We start from the raw sequence: 21,618 nt of genomic DNA on the forward strand, positions 1-21,618 counted from the left end.
CGGCCTAGGCCTAGGCCAGGGGTAGGCAACCTTGGCTCTTTTATGACTCATGGACTTCAACTCCCAGAATTCCTGAGCCAGCCATGCTGAAGGGAAAGAGAGAGGTTTCAAGCTGAGTCATGCTGGCTCAGAAATTCTGGGAGTTGAAGTCCACGAGTCATAAAAGAGCCAAGGTTGCCTACCCTTGGCCTAGGCCTAGGCCGCTTTATGTGAAAACTTGGGTTTTCAAAATTATAGTGTATATGCATAATTCATTGCCGTTATTTTGAACTTTTTCAAGGGGTGTGAGAATATATCAGAAGCGTTCTAGGGGTGCAAGGTATGGAAAAGGTTGGGGGCCGCTGTTACAGATGAACAGAAAGAGGGAATAGAGTGGACAGCAATTTGCTTTCTACCATCTAGTTCTGGACTTAGGGAAGTCACTCAGAAGAGTTATGTGGAAAGATAACAGGAGCTATCAACCTGCTTTTTTTCCAACTCTTCAGGGATGTTTCCACAACTCCCCAGAATAGCATTACATTTGGGGTCTGGCTAGCAGACCAGAACTGTAGCCTTTAAATGGGGCTTTCTCCACCACTGAGATACAATGCTTTCCTCCCTTCTTAAGTTGGCCCAAAACAGCATCAACAATATTGTTGCCCTCACCAATCCCTTCCTCTTCCTAGTCATTGCTAAGGAGGTCATCCTTAGCAACGACTAGGAAGAGGAAGGGATTGATGAATGCTTCAGCCCTTATGAGAAAGGTGAAGAGATTATCCTTCTGGTTTTTCTGCTCTTCCAACCTGTCACCAACCCGTTGGGAAAACATCTCCAATTAGGTCATTACGGCAAGATGATGAAATTTTTGACTCTGTCTGGCTTGTAGGCTACTCTTCCTAGATTTCATGTGGATGCCAACATAAGGGATTTTTTTGAAGAAGAAGAACAACAACAAGAACAACAGCAACAATAACAATGTATGGGAAGGCGCCAGTGCAGAGAATAAGCTAGAACAGGGGTGTCAAACTCAATTTCATTGAGGGCCACATCAGCATTGTGGTTGCCCTCAGGGGGGGGGAGGTGTGGCTAGGATGGGTGTGGCCTACTGGGTGGGCATGGCTAGGATGGGCATGTGCTACTGGGTGGGCGTGGCCAGCTCGACATCACTTGCTTTAGAGGTTCCTGGGTAGGACTGGGGCAGATCTGAGGGTCTCCGGCAGAGGAGGGTGGGACCGGGGCGAGTGCCAGGACATGGTCCCTCCCACCCTTCCATCCTCCATTCCTTCCTTCTTCCCTTCCTTCCTCTGTTCCTTCCTTCTTTCCTCCCACTCTCCATTCCTTCCTCCCTGTTCCTTCCTTCTTCTCTCCCTTTTTCCCTCCCTTCCTCTCTCCCTTTGCCTTCTCATCTCTTTCCTCCCCCCGCCCGCACTCAGGAAGGTGTGATGGGAGGGGGAGGGATTGCCAGCACTAATATGCTGCTGCTGGCCATTCCTATACTATGTGGGTGGGTGGGGGCAGTCCTTTTGAAAGGGATGCCTCATGGCTGCAAGGCTGGAGGTGCTGGTAGGGGTGGGTGGGGGGTGCTGACCTACAACCTGGTTGCGTCCATCGAAGCCAGAACATACTCAGCCTAAGATCCACTGGAATCAGCAAGGAGCTGCCTTGCCACCTCTGCCCCACCCGCCGAGTGTGCGCACAGTAGACGGCCAGCGCCGGCATCCAGGGTGAAGTCAGCATGCGTGACAAGACAGACAGCAGGGACACTGCACTCTGCTTGCGGGCGCACGCAGGGGGCGGGGCAGGGCTGCCCCGTGGATTTAATGCTGAGCGCGTTCTGGTTTTGATGGATGCAATCAGGTTGTAGATCAGCGCCCGGTCGGCCTGGGCTGGGTCAGGCTGAGGTGCAGCGGGCCAGTCCTTCACTCTTTTCAGAGATGGTCCCCGGACTGGATGGAACCACATGTCGGGCCGCATCCGGGCTGCTGGCCTTGTGTTTGACATGTCTGAGCTAGAAGGATAGAGACCTACCATGAAAGAAGAATGAGAAACCTACCATAACTGTGCAGCTAGTCAGATCCCAGAGAAAGGGGAACCATGCATTGATTTGGATGGTGGAGGGAGGGCCAGAGCGATATAACAAATTTAAATTCATTAAATGTACAGCCAATAAAGCAAAAAAAAAGTGTTCATAAATTGAATAACAGAAATCTTTTAAAGGGGCATGAGAGGGAAAGAGAATGGAAATAAAAATACGGCGATCGTCATGATGACAATGATGGTAACAGTAGTAGGAAGAGCAGTTGTACAAGCCACTTTGGTGTAGTTGTTAGAGGCATTGAGATAGAAACCAACAACTAGCCTTGCCCCAATGTCTATGGAGATTCTCAATCATTCTAGGTCATGGTTGTCCCAAAGGGGATTTTCCACAAGGCAACTGGACTTCCTCATTTTTTCCCCCTTGAAAATGTTTCACTTCTCATCCAAGAAGCTTCTTCCCTTCAGTTCAGAACTGAAGACGTTTCTTGGAGGAGCAGTGAAATGTTTCCAAGAAGGAAACCGCAAAAATCAAGTTGCCTTTTGGAAAAACGGCTTTGAGATAGTCTTTCCTTTGGAACAAAGCCAGAAGGTTGACTTTTGATCTGTCCTTTTCCATCAACTATAAGCAGGCAGCACTTCCCAAAAATATTGTCTAGAAAACTGACTGGATTGATGAATGTAGCCCTACAGTTGCTGAGTTCTTCAAATTGCTCTATTATGATTATTATGATTATTATGATTATTATGATTATTGTGATTATTATGATTATTATGATTATTATGATTATTGTGATTATTATGATTATTGTGATTATTATGATTATGATTATTATTATGATTATTATGATTATTATGATTATTATGATTATTGTGATTATTGTGATTATTGTGATTATTATGATTATTATGATTATTATGATTATTATGATTATTATGATTATTATGATTATGATTATTATTATTTTCTGCTGTTACTGCTTTCCCATTCAGTGAAATGGTCCCTCCAATTTGCCATCAGGCAACTTGGTCAGAGAACTTTGGAGACACGTTCCACCAGCTTGAAAATGAACTTTTAAAGTCACCTCCTTTAAAGAAGGAAATCAATGCTGGGAAAACTGCTAGGAAGAAAAAAAAACGTAAAAAATCATGCATGTGTGTACATTTGACTATAAACAAGGCCCAGCAGAGTTTACTAAAGATGTCAGTCAGTCTGCATAATAATAATTCTGTGTTAAACTCAGAGAGCAAAAGAGCAGTTGTCAAAAACTATTTTTAGTTTTTGGACAGGCAAAAAGGACATACACATTTCAAGATCCAGCTTCAGCATGTACACAAATAAGAATATATTTATTAAACAAAAAAAATGTTTGGGCAATAAACTGAAGAAATATAAAACAGTCTTTCCTTACAACTTGAAATCAAAACAATATCCTGATTTTAGCTCCTTCTCTGGCCTGGAATTCCTTAGCAGGATTTTACTCTCAGGATTTGATCCTTTTAGTAAAGAGAAAGCTGGACTGTGTAGCTTCCGAGTATAAAATCAAAGCAAAGGATCTTCTGAACATGCCCCAAGGTTAGCAGGAAAAGTGAAAATCTTCGGGATGACTGATCTTTTAAAAATGCCTTTTGCCAAACAGAAATTGAGATAAATCGCAACCAGAAGATATTCCATACCTTTGGTTGAAGATTTGGATGAAGCAGCACATAACCATTGGGATCAATTGCAAAATAATAACCGTTGGGACACAGCTGTTAAGGAAAAGAAATATAACTGTAATGCATTGGCCCCTGTAATTGCATTTTAGAGACTCTTAAACCACGCTGGCACTGGCACTTCTCAACTTACAGCAGTTCGCGTAGTGACCGTTCAAAGTTATAAAGGCGCTGGGAAAAGCAATTTATGACCATTTTTCACACTTATGACTGTTGCAGCATCCCCATGGTCACATGATCAAAATTCAGACACTTGGCAACTGACTCGTATTTATGACGGTTGCCCTGTCCCGGGTCACGTGATTTCCCCCTTGGGTGACCTTCTGACAAGCCGGATTCACTTAACAACTGTGTCACTAACTTAACAACTGCAGCGATTCACTTAGCAACTGTGGCAAGGAAGGTCAGGAAATGAGGCAGAACGCACTGGACACACGTCGCGCTTAGCAGCACAAATTTCGGGCTCAACTGTGGCCATACGTCAAGGACTATCTGTTCTATCTTCAAGGACAACGCTAGCGTTGAACTGACGCAACTTGCCTTGGTGGGGCACTGAATTACAAGATCTATCGTCCCCAGCCACAACGGCCATATCCGGAGATGGCCCAACTGGAAAACGTTCAGTAAGGAAACATCTGAACATACTTTAATATGGCTCACTAGAGCTCCAGAATTTTTTTTTTTTTTAAAAAGATGAATTAAATAATCCCGGAGATTAAGCTGTTACATTTTGCTCCAACTAAATCCAGCGACGACCCATCATACACATTATGTAAGGTGAAGGCATTCAGCTCAAAAATGAGTTTGTTTATGTATTGAAATCATGCTCTAAAGCGGTGGCTATAAAGGAGGCAGGAGGCAGAAAGCAGTCAGGTTAATAGGTCCCTTTTTTGGCCTCGTGTTTTCAAAGCCGTGGCACAGAGCCATCACCTCCAAGTCACTTACAACAGCCCAGAACTTTTGTTGGTCCTGCTTAAAGAAGGACGTTATGTCCGCAAAGCTGGTCAAAAATAGGGGAAAGGGCAAATTTTTTTTTTAAAATTTTATTTATTATTTCCAGGCAGTGGAGCTAGATAGCCTGGAAAGGAAACGTGAAGTGGATCCAAGCTACAGCAGAAGTTAAAAAATAGGCAGTGGCGTAGCGTGGGTTGTCAGCACCCGGGGCAAGGCAACCAGAAGTGGAAATAGAGGGGCGGGCGGGCGGTGACGTCACGGCACCGCCGAAAAGACACGCCCCGCAGCAGCATAGACTTTCCAAGAAGAGTCGCGCGCATGCGGGATGCTTTCGGGTCCCTCTCGAGGGTGGCTGGGCAGGGCTCCGACCTGCAAGAGCCGCTGCATTCAAGCTCGCACGTGAGCCCCACTAAATAAAGCCACGCATGCGCACGAAGCTAGGCCGGCCGGCCAGCGGGTCCGTCTTCGCTCGGCCAAACCTGCCGGGGCACCTGCGGGGCGCTTGCGGTTGGCCTGAGCCTGGGCGGAGAGTTGGCCACTTCTATTTATTTTATTCAGTTTATGTGGCCGCCCATCTCACCTGCCGGACTCATTTCGCTTTGCAAGAAAGAGCAGCTCAAGAGCGGAGCCAAGCCAACTCTGTGCAGCCCTTGGGGCTCCCTGAGCAGCTCAGTGCGAGCGCGCCCCCCCAGATGTTGCGCCCGGTGTGGCCGGCCCCCCCTGCACCCCCCACGCTACGCCACTGAAAATAGGTATTAGGGAAAACTTACGGTAAAGCGAGGAGTCAGTTTCTTAATTTCTTCTAGAGACACATCGACTCCCATTACACCAAGAATCAACTGGTTCTGGCAAAGAAAAAAAAAGCGAATTTATTTTTAGATGGTTAAACGTAGCATTAATGAGGAGGTCAAAAATAATTAAGAGCAAATTAGCATGTTCCAGATGTTAATGAGATAACTATTCCTCCTGCAGTGTATACATTTTACATGCCCAGTAATTAACCCAATTTTAAGTCTCTTAATTGTTAAAGCCTTACGTTGACTTTAATCGTGTGTGTACACCGTGTATGCGTCTCCTGGGTTGGAAAGAAAGGAAGATGCCCACCGTGTATCCGGCCTCTTTTATTTTTATTTTTTTTTTGGTCTCATTGTGAGTTATTCATAATGAGGACGCCTTAATATACTTTATTAGCAAGGCATTTAACAATAAAGCCATCCCAGCTGGTTGTAACCTTCTCCCGATCTCCAAAAAAGGAATAACATATAATTAAACAGAATATCAGAACAATCTGAAGAGAGTTGCCAACCCATTCTGTCTCACACACAGGGAGCTAAATGAACAAAACCTGGAAGTTATGTCTGAGGATCCACAGCAAACAGACTGCAGGTATAAATCTACTTAGAGGATTTCCAAATCAAATGTTGTAAACTCAGGGCTTTTTTTCTCGAAGAACGCTCAGAACGGAGTTCCGGCACCTTTTCTGGATGGAACCTTGTAGGGTAGGCAAGGAAGGTTGTATGACATGTGTGAGTTCCGGCACCTTTTTCTTTTACAAAAAAAGCAATGTGTAAACTTGTTCACAGTCCATTTGGGTTGAAAAAATATGCAAGCTGCCGTCTCTAAGTTAAATGTCATGGACTTATTTCTGCATAGAGACGCTGTAGGAGATAACCAGGATGAGCCCGAGAAAGGGGTCAAACACGTCATCAGTCATGAATCCCTGTGTGCCCCCAAGAGATCTAATTCTAGCCCACCTCGAATGCCTTTCTAATCTCCCATGCAATTCTCTGCTTTTTTCAATTCAATTTTTTATTGGTTTATCAAAATATAAAATACAAAGAGAAATTTTAAAAAATAGAAAAATAGGAGGAGCAGGGAGGGGAAAAAAGATAGGGTGTAAAGAGGGGAAAATGGAAAGAAAAAGGCACCAACGTCTGACTCTCTTTAGCACAGTGGAAGGTAGCAACGTTACAGCCGCAACTTTTCGCATTTTACACAACAGTGTGTACCCGCCATTTCTATAACAATAAACCTGTCTAATTAGCAATAAATAAATAAATCAAAGCATCATTTCTTTTCTTCGTTGCAAACACAACATCCAGAAGCAATTTCAAAATAGGAGCGAGGTTAGATATTATTCTGTTCTTTGGATAAAAGAATCGACTTGGCTCATTTCTCTTGACCGTTAGTTGGTCAGGTTTTTGTAGAGAGCTTAAACTTGCGTTAAATCTTTCTACTCATTTGAACTGCCTGAAACTCCTGATTTCCTTGGTGGTTGACAGACACATAATACTGGAAGCTCATTGCAGAGAGCACGAACTGGTTTCCACCTCAAGTTGATATGGTTGATATGGAAGCTTTATGTCACTCCAGGATTGTGTGAGGTGCTTACCTGAACATTATTTTGATCTTTGGTTAAGTTGAAGACAGGCAAAGTTCCGGAAATGACCAACCCAAGTTCCTAGAAATCAATCAGAGGGAGAAATGTTTTATACGGAAAACAAAACGTAATCATGAACATGGAAGTCACAATTCAAAATGCAGTTCCCAAAAACGTCATTTTGAATGAAATGTGAAATAATGTGGAACATATTTTTTTTATGAAGGAAACAAACAGCAGCCTACACAATCTGTAGGAGAATGAATAGGACATCACAATGGAGGCCTGACCTCTGTATACTATGTCTGCCATCTGTGGTCTCCAGAAAAAATGAGTTTATGCTGACTGAAAAATAAGAATATACGAATATTCTTTATTGGCCAAATGTGACTGGACACACCAGGAATTTGTCTCTGGTGCTTAAGCTCTCAGTGTACATACAAGCTACAAAGTGGTAAGTCACTGTTCATAAATCATAAGGTACAAAAAAACAAGTGATAAATCATAAGATACCAATAGCAGAAGGTAGTAGGAAAGATAAGGAGATGAGATGAGAAGGATAATAGCAATACAGCCTTAAAAGATAAAGGTTCCCCCGCACATGCATGCTAGTCGTTTCCGACTCTAGGGGCCGGTGCTCATCTCCGTTTCAAAGCCGAAAAGCCAGCGCTTGTCCGAGGACGTCTCCGTGGTCATGTGGCTGGCATGACTAGATGCCAAAGGCGCACGGAACACTGTTACCTTCCCACCATAGTGGTCCCTATTTTTCTACTTGCATTTTTACGTGCTTTCGAACTGCTAGGTTGGCAGAAGCTGGGACGAGTAACAGGTGCTCACTCTGTTACGCGGCACTCAGGATTTGACCCGCCAAACTGCTAACCTTCTGATCGACAAGCTCAGCGTCCTAACCCACTGAGCCACCGTGTCCCTGATACAGCCTTACTACACGGCTAAATATCCTTAGAGAAAAGACAGTGCTGTAGGAATTAGGTATTTAGCATCTGTTGAAGTCTGTACCTGTCCTGTTTGGTCCACATGTGTAGAGTCTTAAAAACAGAAGGGGAAGGGGAAATGTTCTATTTTTACTCTATTCTCTTGTGCAAGGCGTAGGCTCATGGACCTGAACTGGAAAAGTCTACTTGCAATAGTTACAGAAGAAACAGAAGTGATCCAGTGATCGTGAAGCATGCATGTTAAAGCTTCCGCATTTTCTTCTATTATCTGGGAAGGATGTATTCACGCAGCAGGGAACCGTTACAGGATAAGGAGCTTCCTGTTTGTAGGAAAATACACCAACCCTTGCCATAATGTTCTTGATACCTGGCTAACAAAATGCAAAAACGCACTTGAAGTCCAACATATATGCGTGAGGGATTTAGAGTCCCCTCATATTCCAAATGAGGTCTAAAATCTAATGCATTTATTAATTTAATGCTTTATCCTTTTGTCTTCCCTGTTTCCAAGTTCCTAACTGATGCTACAATGACTCAAGTCATGAATGACACCTTTATCTTCACATAGATTTATCTAAATCCAGAGAGGAGGCTGTTCTGATACTAATGTTTTCTGACATCCAACTACAACTGTTGCCTAGAAGGTGAACAGATTAATAAATGAATGAAATGGAATCAAGTGGATTTATGCTGCAGCCGTAATCTAGATAGGTGGAATGGGGAATTCTTTAAAAAAAAACCAGGAAAACCGGGTGAGAATCATAGAGTTATAAGGCTGGAAGGGACCTTACAGGTCTTCCAGTCCAACACTGGTCTATCTCAGAAGTATCACAATGAGACCTGAAGACTTTCGAGATCCAGCCTCAGGACTGCATGGAGGTACAATATTTGGGCAGCACTCATGAAATATGGCTACAGTGTGGAAGAGGGACACCATTTGTATCAGATATCTGAGAGAAATTGGAAAAACAGAAGAACAGAGAATGTGATTCAAAGACCATATACTAGAGTTCTATCTGTCTGTCTGTCTATCATACCTATCTATCTGTCTGTCTGTCTGTCTATCATAGATAGATAGATAGATAGATAGATAGATAGATAGATAGATAGATAGATAGATAGATAGATAGATAGATAGATATGGAAAGATGATATAGATGATACAGACAGGCAGGCAGGCAGGCAGACAGACAGACAGACAGACAGACAGATAGATAGATAGATAGATATGGAAAGATGATATACTAGATTAGATAGATAGATAGATAGATAGATAGATAGATAGATAGATAGATAGATAGATAGATAGATAGATGAAAACAATATTTTAATGGCATGTGGGGTAGAAAAGTGTGCCCTAACCTCTAAGAAAAACACACTTTTGTCTGCAGCCCTAAAGTAAATCCTTAGTAGGAGGTCATCTGAAGAACATATTGTCCAACATATTTATATAATTTAATCTGCTTTTCCGATGAGTTCCAAAGAATATTCCTATTCGGGGGGAAAATGATTAGGAGGACAGAATGGTTTTGCTTTGTTTTGGTGTCATTTTCCTTCTTTCCTTGCTGACATTTAAGAACAGGATGTGTAGGAAGACATGAACTTTATCCAGGACATTTCCAGTAAGGCCTTCCTCACTAAACAAGAAAGGATGGTCAATGAACTTCTGAGCATCAGAACTATAATGATGCAAAAGACTGACCTATTTGATAGGGTTGGCTTAGAATGGATGGAGCACGTTGAAAAAATTAAGTATTATATTGTAAAGCTAACAGGAAAAGGTGGAAATTCAGCTGGCCAGGCAGCAATCATATATTACAGTAAACACTGTCGGGTTTAAGTGTGTATGTCAATGTTATCACCTTTCAGTGCCAAAGGTTTTAATAGCAGCGGTTGCATTCTTGCAATCTGTTTTGTAAATCGGTGTCATTTCCTGTACTGACATTTATTTGACACATTTCCAGAGATGGATGAACAACCAGGAAAATCTTAGATTGTTCTGCCTTTAAGCAAAGCTAAACAAATAATGCTGGGCTGCAAATCAGTTCAGGCATTGGATGAGAAGAACAACAATGATTTAATATGTGGAGCCAAAGGTTTCAGCTAGGTTGGTCAATCTGTTCAGCAGAGTCATTCAAAGAGAAGCAACAGATGGAAACTAATCAAGGAGAGAAGCAACCTGGAACACTAAGGAGAAATTTCCTGACAGTGAGGACAATTAATCAGTGGAATGGCTTGCCTTCAGAAGTTGTAGGTGCTCCATCACTGGAAAGAGGAGATTGGACCATCATTTGCCTGAAACGATATACGTTTTCCTGCTTTGAGCAGGGGGTTGGACTAGAAGACCTCCAAGGTCCCTTCCAAATCTGATGTTCTGTTAATTAGCTTCCAAGCATCCAAGGAAGGAAGACTCTAAAAGAGCAACATACAGTGTGGGGTCCTTGGTGCTCTCTGCACTTGGTGATTTTCTTGCATATGTTTCATTACCCAAACTTGGTAATATCATCTGTTGCAGGAACTGGGTGTGACCAGTCTAGAGAAAAGGATGGACCAAGGATGACATGATAGCAGCATTCCAGTGTTTGAGGGGCTACCATAAAGAAGGGTAAAGAAGAAGAAGGTCAACCTATGCTCCAAAGCACCAGGACAAGAAACAACAGATGGAAACCTTGGTGGAGCAGTGGGCTAATGCCTCCTTAAGTAACACCAGCTGCCTGCAATTAGTGCAGGTTCGCATCCCACCAGGCTCAAGGTTGACTCAGCCTTCCATCCTTCCGAGGTAGGTAAAATGAGGACCCAGATTGTTGGGGGCAATAAGCTGACTTTGTAAAAATGCCGCTTGGGGTGTGTGTGTGAAAGCCCTAATAAGCAGGCATATACATAGAATGAAGGCTATTGCTAAGCACATTGATTTGTGCTTTAGATTGTAAGCCGCCCTGAGTCTTCAGAGAAGGGCGGGATATAAATGGGATTTAAAAAAAAAAACTAATCAAGGAGAGAAACAACCTGGAATTAAGGAGAAACTTCCTGACAGTGAAGGCAATTAACCAGTGGAACAATTTGCCTTCAGAAGTTGTAGGTTCTTCAACACTGGAGGTATTTAAGAAGAGACTGGACAGCCATTTGTCTGAAACGGTATAGGGTTTCCTGCCTGAGCAGGGGGTTGGACTAGAAGACCTCCAAAGTCCCTCCCAGCTCTGTTATTCTGCTTTTCCAAAAGAAAATTCTTCATTTTTTTTAAAAATATCAAACACGAGAGGAATAAAAATGTATATCTTGCTGAGATCATTTCTCAAGATTCAGAAGGGCGCTGAATTTCTAGGGGAAGAAAAAGATTTTTGCAATGGATAAGGAGCTGCCAGTTGCAGTTAATCCTGCTCTTCCAACCACAGTTGAGCCCAACTTTTATGTCGCTAAGCAAGACACTCGTTAAGTGAGTTTTGCCCCATTTACAACCTTTCTAGCCACGGCTGTGAAGTGAATCACTGCAGTAGTTAAGTTAGTAACAGGATTATTAAGTGAATCTGGATTCCCCTTTGACTTTGCCTGTCAGAAGGTCGCAAAATTTGATCCTATGACCCCAGAACACTGCAACCCTCACAAATGCGAATCAGTTGACAAGCATATGGATTTTGATCTCCTGACCACAAGGATGCTGCAACAGTTGTGCTTGTGAAAAACAGCCGCAAGTCCCTTTTTCCAGTGTAACTTTGAACAGTCAAAAAAATAAACTGTTTTACAATAATAAGATGGGCGAAAAAATTTGGTTACTATATAGAATTAGAAAAATGGCAACGTCTATGGGAAAGAAACTATAAATTGACAATGTCAACTTCCTATAAAGAAAACTTACATAAAATGTTTTATAGATGGCACTTGCCACCCGCAAGATTAGCAAAGAATGTTTTAAAATATGTCAGATAGGTGCTGGAAATGTAAACACAAGTCGGGCACGTATTATCATGTTTGGTGGACAGGCGATAAAGCAAAGAATTATTGGGAAAAGATACATACCTGGCTAGAAAAGATGTTAGGAGAACACGTTGATTTTAAACCTCAACTTTTTTTTATTCGATATAGTTCCAAAAAAGACTAACAAACAAAGCTTATACTTGACTTTGCATGCCACAACAGCGGCAAGAATTATACTGTATTTACCCAACACTGGAAAAATGAAAGAATGTCATCAGATGAAGAAATAATTTAAAAAAAATAATACTAGAATGCGCAGAGATTGACTATGACACTGAAAGAAAAAGAAGAAACGGACTATTATGAAACTCGGGATTTATTTCACTATTGGCTGGAGGAAAGAAGAAAGGATTAGGAATTAAATATGTATTACCATGTAAGACAGCACGTTGGTTAAAAAATTATTATTGTATGTATGGAAAAAATGAATAAAAAAACCTTATATACAAAAAAAATTGTTGTATGTCAAAGACTACTTTTATCTAGCTTTCTCCCATCTCAAAAATGTGAGGGCTACAATAAATAAGGAGCATAATACTGTGAATGCCTCCTTAAGTAACACCAGCTGCCTGCAATTAGTGCAGGTTCGAGTCCCACCAGGCTCAAGGTTGACTCAGCCTTCCATCCTTCTGAGGTAGGTAAAATGAGGACCCAGATTGTTGGGGGCAATAAGCTGACTTTGTAAAAATGCCGCTTGGGGGGTGTGTGAAAGCCCTAATAAGCAGGCATATACATAGAATGAAGGCTATTGCTAAGCACATTGATTTGTGCTTTAGATTGTAAGCCGGCCTGAGTCTTCGGAGAAGGGCGGGATATAAATGGGATTTAAAAAAAAAATAAACTAATCAAGGAGAGAAACAACCTGGAATTAAGGAGAAACTTCCTGACAGTGAAGGCAATTAACCAGTGGAACAATTTGCCTTCAGAAGTTGTAGGTTCTTCAACACTGGAGGTATTTAAGAAGAGACTGGACAGCCATTTGTCTGAAATGGTATAGGGTTTCCTGCCTGAGCAGGGGGTTGGACTAGAAGACCTCCAAAGTCCCTTCCAGCTCTGTTATTCTGTTTTTCCAAAAGAAAATTCTTCACTTTTTTTTTAAATATCAAACACGAGAGGAATAAAAATGTATATCCTGCTGAGATCATTTCTCAAGATTCAGAATGGCGCTGAATTTCTAGGGGAAGAAAAAGATTTTTGCAATGGATAAGGAGCTGCCAGTTGCAGTTAATCCTGCTCTTCCAACCACAGTTGAGCCCAACTTTTTTTTTTTTTAATTGAAAAGTTTTATAAAATACAATTTTCCTTTAAAAAAAAAACCCCCTTCCCCCTCCCTCCTCCCCTCCCTACCTCCCCCCTATCTCCCCCCCTCCCCCTCCCCCTCCTCCCTCCCCTACCTCCCCCCCTCCACTTCCCCTCCTCCCCCCTCCCCCCCCCGACTTCCCAGAGCAAAATACAAGGTATATATCTAAAAGGCAATCATAAACAATCATATACTAACAATTATAAACTCTAAAATCCATCACTCTCTAGCTTGTATATAGTAAAGCAATCCTTAATAATACTAAATATATATAAAAAACTAAAATAAAAAAAACTAGCATCATTCCCATCTATGTTCTTCCACAATTCACTATTACCTTAACATATTCTCATTTGCACATTAATAAATAGTTACACAAATTAACCCACATTAACCCACAAAACTTTCTTCCTCTTCCTCTGTAGTAAGTTGTCCATTAATTCCAAATAAAAAAAAAAAAATTTCTATTACCATACATAGCATCCCAAAACTTTTTTTTTTTAAAAAAAACACAACTACCACTTAACTATAAATATTTTGTGGAAGTTCCATAGATTCCTACTGGTCTTATTTTTTTTTCTTTTTTGAGCGTTTTAAGGCAGCACGCGTCACCCTCTGTTCTCTAAGATCATCCAAAAGAGTTGCAGCTTGAACTCCTCCTGTACCCTTCTCGTCTATCTGTGCATCTTCATCCTCTTGATGTTCTCCTTCTCCAGATCCCTCTGCAGCTTCCAGAAGTGTTGATGGGGTTACTTCCAAGACATTATTATAAAAATCATGCGCTTGCTTCACATTACTCAAACAGTATCTTTTGCCATCATACATGAAGCTCAACCCAACTGGGATCTCCCATCTGAACCTTATATCTCTTTGCTTAAGCTCTTGCACAAGAAATATAAAATCCTTCCTTCTCTTTAAAATCTTTGGAGGAATTTCTTTTAAAACCAAAACTTGTTGACCAGCAATCACAACTTTGGTATCGTAGGCAGCTTGTATAACTTCATCTCTAATTTCCCTTTTTACAAAATAAACCACCACATCTCTAGGCAACTTTCTCTGTTTAGCAATCCACGAATTCACACGGAACACTTTGTCCATACCTTGTTTTAATTCAGATGCTGGATGGTTCAATACTCCCTCAAAAGCCTCAGAAACCAGCTGCTTTAAATCTTCCTTAATATTCTCTTTTAGGCCTCTAATTCTCACAGCAAACTGCATCTGGTAAAATTGGGCCAAGCTCTGTTCACTGTCAATTTTGTCTTTTAAATCTTCAATTTCCAATACTTTTGCTTCTAATAAAGCATTCTTTTGAATCAAGTCTTGCACTTGATCATCCAGCACCTCCACACATTTAGCAACTTTTTGCACTGAGGACAAAATGTCTACCTTCATTTCTCTAAGTTTCTGTTCCATCCTTTCTTCCATTCTCTGCTCCAATTTCTCCAATTTCTCCTCCATCTGTAGAAATTTAACACCCATTGACTCCAAAATTAACTGGGTATGTTTTTCAAGATCCTTCGATGTCAATACATCAGGAGAATGCAACGCCTGCAGCAATGATTGTTGTTGCACCGGAGAATTTCCAGCACTCCGAAAAGTTCTAGGGGGAGGTTTAGCCGCCATCTTTTACTTACAATTGTGACGCACTTTCACTTTAAGTTTTAAGCAAAGTCCATCAAGCTTGAGAGTAAAATAAAATCTTCTTCATCTCTTCATCTTTCCCTCTTGTACTGCTCTGCCTGCTCTTTCCCTTTCATAGTCTCTCCTTCAAGCAGGGATGGTCGCAGACGCCTGGCTCTGCTCCATAAAGTCCGGAGCAGAGACGCTGGTCAGCTGGGAGCAGCCCAGGCTACGGGGGAGTTCAATCCTTCGGCCGCCCAAGCTCCAAGCTCAGGCGGCCCCGGCGAACTCAACCCCCACCTGGGGGCTCACCCCCTCCTCTTCTCCCGAGGAGGGGGCTTCAGATTCGCCCGAACAGCTGATCGGCGCTGTTTCGGGCGAAAAAACACCAGCTGAGCCGCGGGCAGCCCGGGAAGGCTCCCTCCGTCGCCGCGGAGCCACCGGAAGTCCAACTTGAGCCCAACTTTTATGTCGCTAAGCAAGACACTCGTTAAGTGAGTTTTGCCCCATTTACAACCTTTCTAGCCACGGTTGTGAAGTGAATCACTGCAGTAGTTAAGTTAGTAACAGGATTGTTAAGTGAATCTGGATTCCCCTTTGACTTTGCCTGTCAGAAGGTCGCAAAATTTGATCCTATGACCCCAGAACACTGCAACCCTCATAAATGCGAATCAGTTGACAAGCATATGGATTTTGATCACCTGACCACAAGGATGCTGCAACAGTTGTGCTTGTGAAAAACAGCCGCAAGTCCCTTTTTCCAGTGTAACTTTGAACAGTCAAAAAATAAACTGTTTTACAATAATAAGATGGGCGAAAAAAATTGGTTACTATATAGAATTAGAAAAATGGCAAAGTTTATGGGAAAGAAACTATAAATTGACAATGTCAACTTCCTATAAAGAAAACGTATATAAAATGTTGTATAGATGGCACTTGCCACCTGCAAGATTAGCAAAAAATGTTTTAAAATATGTCAGATAGGTGCTGGAAATGTAAACACAAGTCGGGCACGTATTATCATGTTTGGTGGACATGCGATAAAGCAAAGAATTATTGGGAAAAGATACATACCTGGCTAGAAAAGATGTTAGGAGAACACGTTGATTTTAAACCTCAACTTTTTTTTATTCGATATAGTTCCAAAAAAGACTAACAAACAAAGCTTATACTTGACTTTGCATGCCACAACAGCGGCAAGAATTATACTGTATTTACCCAACACTGGAAAAATGAAAGAATGTCATCAGATGAAGAAATAATAATAAAAAAAATACTAGAATGCGCAGAGATTGACTATGACACTGAAAGAAAAAGAAGAAACGGACTATTATGAAACTCGGGATTTATTTCACTATTGGCTGGAGGAAAGAAGAAAGGATTAGGAATTAAATATGTATTACCATGTAAGACAGCACGTTGGTTAAAACATTATTATTGTATGTATGGAAAAAATGAATAAAAAAACCTTATATACAAAAAAAAATTGTTGTATGTCAAAGACTACTTTTATCTAGCTTTCTCCCATCTCAAAAATGTGAGGGCTGCAATAAATAAGGAGCATAATACTGTGAATGCCTCCCTAAGTAACACCAGCTGCCTGCAATTAGTGCAGGTTCGAGTCCCACCAGGCTCAAGGTTGACTCAGCCTTCCATCCTTCCGAGGTAGGTAAAATGAGGACCCAGATTGTTGGGGGCAATAAGCTGACTTTGTAATAATGCCACTTGGGGGGGGGGAAAGCCCTAACAAGCAGGCATATACATAGAATGAAGGCTACTGCTAAGCTTGTAAGCCGCCCTGAGTCTTCGGAGAAGGGCGGGATATAAATGGAATTAAAATAAAATAAAAAAATCCAAGTAGGCTTCACTAATATTTCTTCTCCTATGAATTGACTTTTCTCCCTTGGTATCCCTAATATTTAGCAAACCTTTTGTTGTTTGTTTGTTTGTTTTGTTAAAGAGATTAACAAAATTAATTGCAACATTTTAGGGCAATTAATCATTTCATTACTAACGATTTTCTGTCCAAAACACACATATTGGACCTACCAGGGCATCTAAATAGACGTTGGTCCACTGGACTTGTTTCGCTTTTTGCTCAGCTAGTACCATAGGCCTGCCCAAAACATCCAAGTATTCCTGTTTTTTTTTAAAAAAAAATAATAATTATAAAGCAGAAATTGAGTGAGCTGGTTAGTGGATGACATTTTTCCCCCCAAAAGTCTAATCAGGCAATTCAAGGTTTGTTACAGCAATCCATGATGTCACCATAGACTATTAATAACATTATTATTGACAATGTATTGTAAACAACCTTGGTGGACCACAGAGAAATGTTTGTGCAAAACATTTATATAAATACATTTGACTGGACATAAGAATGGGCACCATATCAACAAAAGGCTGCCCAACAACCATGCTTCTTTACACATGTTGTTACAACAGAGTAAACTGTTTACTCTTTTGGTCTGCCCAAAACAACTGAGTATTCCTGGGTTTGTTTGTTTGTTTTTTAAAAGTCAAAGACTTAATGAGCTGAAGGTGTAAATCAGGCCAAAGGCCACACACTTAAAATTATAACAGAGAAAATGATTTTTGCTTCATCTGGATTGAACTTATCAGTTATATACAATGAATATGTACTGTTTGTTTAATACCTGGTTCCTGTTCTTCGATCATCTAAGGAAATAGGTATGTTGTTTCTTTATATGCTACTGTATTGTTAATTTTTAGTAAATTGAACAGTCAGTATTCAGAAGAAAGCCAGTATGGTTTAGTGGTGAAGACACCAATCACCAGGAGACGGTGAGTTCTAGTCCCACCTTAGACATGAAAGCCGGCTGGGTGACTTTGGGCCAATCACCAGGAGACCGTGAGTTGTAGTCCCACCTTAGACACGAAAGCCAGTTGGGTGACTGGGCCAATCACTAGGAGACTGTGAGTTCTAGTTCCACCTTAGACACAAAAGCCGGCTGGGTGACTTTGGGCCAATCACCAGGAGACTGTAAGTTCTAGTCCCACCTTAGATATGAAAGCTACCTGGATGACTTTGGGCCAATCACCAGAAGACTGTGAGTTCTAGTCTCACCTTAGATATGAAAGCTACCTGGATGACTTTGGGCCAATCACCAGGAGACTGTGAGTGCTAGTCCCACCTTAAACATGAAAGCCGGCTGGGTGACTTTGGGCCAATCACCAGGAGACCGTGAGTTGTAGTCCCACCTTAGACACGAAAGCCGGTTGGGTGACTCTGGGCCAATCACTAGGAGACTGTGAGTTCTAGTCCCACCTTAGACACGAAACCCGGCTGGGTGACTTTGGGCCAATCACTAGGAGACTGTGAGTTCTAGTTCCACCTTAGACACAAAAGCCGGCTGGCTGACTTTGGGCCAGTCACTCTCTCTTAGCCCATGTTGTCAGGCTTAGGTGAAGAGCAGGATTGGTTCCTATCAAAAGCAATGGATCAATATCTTTCCCTCAAACAATTCTTTATACGAGATTTTTTTTTTAACTAGCTATTGCATACGGATGAATTTTTTATTTCTTCCGCTTTAGAACTGGCATTCCTGATCAATAAATTACTGCAAAAATACACAAATACCTGTGTGTTTATTCTTATGGCGCCAATGGAAGGAATTTCATAATAATAACCTGAAATAGAAAATTCAGTACAGAACTTTTGAGTTTAACTGAAATATTGATTTCCAGACAGAATACTAAAAATGTTATGACTATGAACACGGAGTCAACAGCAGCAGAAACTCTGAAATTCAGATTCAGGAGCCATACATATTTAAAGATTGCTGATATAAATTTCCTGGTGATTTTTTTTTTTTCTGTACTCGGGATTCGACCCGCCAAACTGCCAACCTTCTGATCTAAACCAAACCTGGAAGTGACAGAATCACAGGTGGTTTTTTTTTGTTTAGGCCTACCTAAACAAGCAATAAACTCTTCTATATTGGCCACACAAATATCTAAGCTGCACGTCATTGTTCTATGTTCAAAAGGTCTCCCAATTAAATTCATTGGTAATAATTGACGACAAATTACTTAAACGAAACATGTAAGCATGTATCTTTGATGATGCACACATTAAGTTTACCATATGCTGATTTAGCAAGGGAGAGGACGTATATAACTAACAAAACTAGACGAAGTTTATAAATAGCAAATAAATAAAACTACAAGGACATAAACCTAATTTTATTTCTACACAAAAGAAAACTAGGTTTTCCATATTTTGCTACCTGCTTTATTAATAGTCTATTGTTCTTAATATTAATATGCACTTTTAGCTGAGGGATCCTTGCTGCTCTCTGAGCTTGGTCGTTTCCTTGCAGACATTTCATTACCCAACTAGGTAACCTCATCAGTGCTAGAAGGGAGGAGGAGGATGAGGATGAGGAGGAGGAGGAGGAGGAGGAGGAGGAGGAGGAGGAGGAGGAGGAGGAGGAGGAAGAGGAGGAGGAGGAGAAATGTGAGGTTCTTGGTGCTCTCTGAGCTTGCTTGCTTTCTTGCAGACATTTCATTACCCAACTAGGTAACATCATCAGTGCTAGCAGGGTGTGAGTTTTGCTCTCTTTTTACATCTCAACCCTGAGCTGCAAATATTCTCCTTTACAGGCTTAAAAGTATCAGAGGGCACTGAGCAGCAACACTGTTATAGATAAATATAAACTGCATCTTGTTATAAAGCATGTATTCATTTATTCATGCATATAAACACACAGTACCTTTATTTTCACAGGCCATCCACTGTATGGGTCCTTTGTCATAATTATGTTGACCAACAGAAAATGTAAACACACGGACCTAAAACAGAAATATATATGTGTGTGTGTTAGATAAGCATCAGCTAAAAATGCCGCTGTGAGTATAATATGGCTGGACCTTTCCTATTAGCAATGCTTGGATCTTTTGAACACATTCATGAGAGCTAATAGGAAACGATACAAGAGAAAAATAAACTTTGCCGTTAGAAAAAAACGATGGGTTGATACTGCCACAGCATTAAATAATGGTTGCCACCTAGTGGAAGAGCTGTTGATGAGTGACAAAAATTTCTAGTTTTTTAAGACGAGTCTCGTTTAGCCTTAATTAACCACCTTAATTGTATGATGATCACCTTTGGCTGTCTAAATTAAGTTGTTTAAGGAAGCTCTAAGTTGTTGTGAAATTATTCAAAGCTGTTGCAGTTGTTTCTACCCAGCCTTAGCTTCTCTATGCCTCAAACTTTCTTGGGTTTTAAGTAAAGGTAAAGATTACTCCGTGCATGCGTGCTAGTCGTTTCCGACTCTAGGGGCCGGTGCTCATCTCTGTTTCAAAGCCAAAGAGCCAGCGCTTGTCTGAGGACGTCTCCGTGGTCATGTGGCCGGCATGACTAGACGCCAAAGGCGCACGGAACGCTGTTACCTTCCCACCGGAGTGGTCCCTATTTTTCTACTTGTATTTTTACGTGCTTTCGAACTGCTAGGTTGGCAGAAGCTGGGACGAGTAACAGGTGCTCACTCTGTTACGCGGCACTCGGGATTCGACCCACCAAACTGCCGACCTTCTGATCGACAAGCTCAGCATCCTAACCCACTGAGCCACCGCGTCCCTGTTGCAGTTGTTTCTACCCAGCCTTAGCTTCTCTATGCCTCAAACTTTCTTGGGTTTTACCAGCTCTCAATTTTTCCTAAACATCTCCAGGTTGAGGTATCCAAGGATCTTAACAAAGGGAACCCAAGAAGTAGGAGGGGGCCTAGAGAAGAAGGATTTTCTCTGCCGTGGCTCGTCTTCCTCTTTGGAACTTTTACCCCGGGAAACTGCCTATACCCTATGCCATTTCAGTTGTCCATTCTCTTCTTAAAAGCCTCCAGTGTTGGAGCACCCACAGCTTTTGGAGGGCAAGTCAATTCACTGCTTAATTGTTCCGTCAGAAAATTTCTCCTTAGTTCTAGGTTGCTTCTCTCCTTGATTAGTGTCCATCCATTGCTCCTTGTCTTGCCCTCTAGTGCTTTGGAGAATAGGTTGAGACACAAACCCCATTTCTTTGTGGCAGCCCCTGAAATAGTGGAACACTGCTATCATGTCATCTCTAGTCCTTGTCTTCATTAAACTACACATACCTAATTCCAGCAACTGTTCCTTGTATGTTTTAGCCTCCTGTCCCCTGATCATCTTTGTTGCTCTTCTCTGCACTCTTTCTAGAATCTCAACATCTTTTTTTTTAATATCGGTGGCACAACTGACTCAATAAAATGATCAAATGAATAATGTGTGAATGGGGAACTTGGTCTCCTCTGTCCATTAAAAACAGATGTAGCTTCCGTAAGGATTTGTGAATTTCATAATGCAAGACCAGGGAAGATAAAACATTAAAGTGAGCCAGTACATGTACCACAGTCTTTTGATGAACAGAATGCCTAAGTCGTTGGAAAAGTTTTTAAAAATCCTCGGGGGTAAATGGTATCAGGCAATTCGCCTAGATCCTATTTTTAGGCTCACCATCTATAAAGTTCCTTGTCTAAAAAAAAAATGTTTCACTTTTTAAAGGCTCCCAGGTAATCAGCAATTCAAAGAGAATATGAGGAGAGCTAATTTGGATTCTACATTTCGGTGCCAATTAGACTGAAAATTGTCAATCAAAGTTAGAGGGGTGAGGTCCACTGGGAAGAAACTTAATTTCAGCCAATAATTCATCAGACAAAGTTGGGCTTTGGCCT

At 41.5% G+C, this 21,618-nt stretch overlaps 1 protein-coding gene across 1 annotated transcript in view; it reads right to left on the reverse strand.

The window, feature by feature from the left end:
* The window catches only part of CACNA2D1 (calcium voltage-gated channel auxiliary subunit alpha2delta 1), a gene marked incomplete at its 5' end in the record, with an annotated part of 159,075 nt that overhangs the window by 57,118 nt on the left and 80,339 nt on the right, over positions 1 to 21,618 (reverse strand). Inside the window, 6 exons of the mRNA XM_083366623.1 lie at positions 3,691 to 3,765; positions 5,454 to 5,528; positions 7,076 to 7,144; positions 16,958 to 17,047; positions 18,510 to 18,559; positions 19,645 to 19,723. Coding sequence (XP_083222749.1) covers positions 3,691 to 3,765; positions 5,454 to 5,528; positions 7,076 to 7,144; positions 16,958 to 17,047; positions 18,510 to 18,559; positions 19,645 to 19,723 — 438 coding nt within the window. The remainder of the gene's footprint in view (positions 1 to 3,690; positions 3,766 to 5,453; positions 5,529 to 7,075; positions 7,145 to 16,957; positions 17,048 to 18,509; positions 18,560 to 19,644; positions 19,724 to 21,618) is intronic.

The sequence above is a fragment of the Vipera ursinii genome, assembly GCF_947247035.1.
Source record: "Vipera ursinii genome assembly, chromosome: 6".
Taxonomy (NCBI): Eukaryota; Metazoa; Chordata; class Lepidosauria; order Squamata; family Viperidae; genus Vipera; species Vipera ursinii.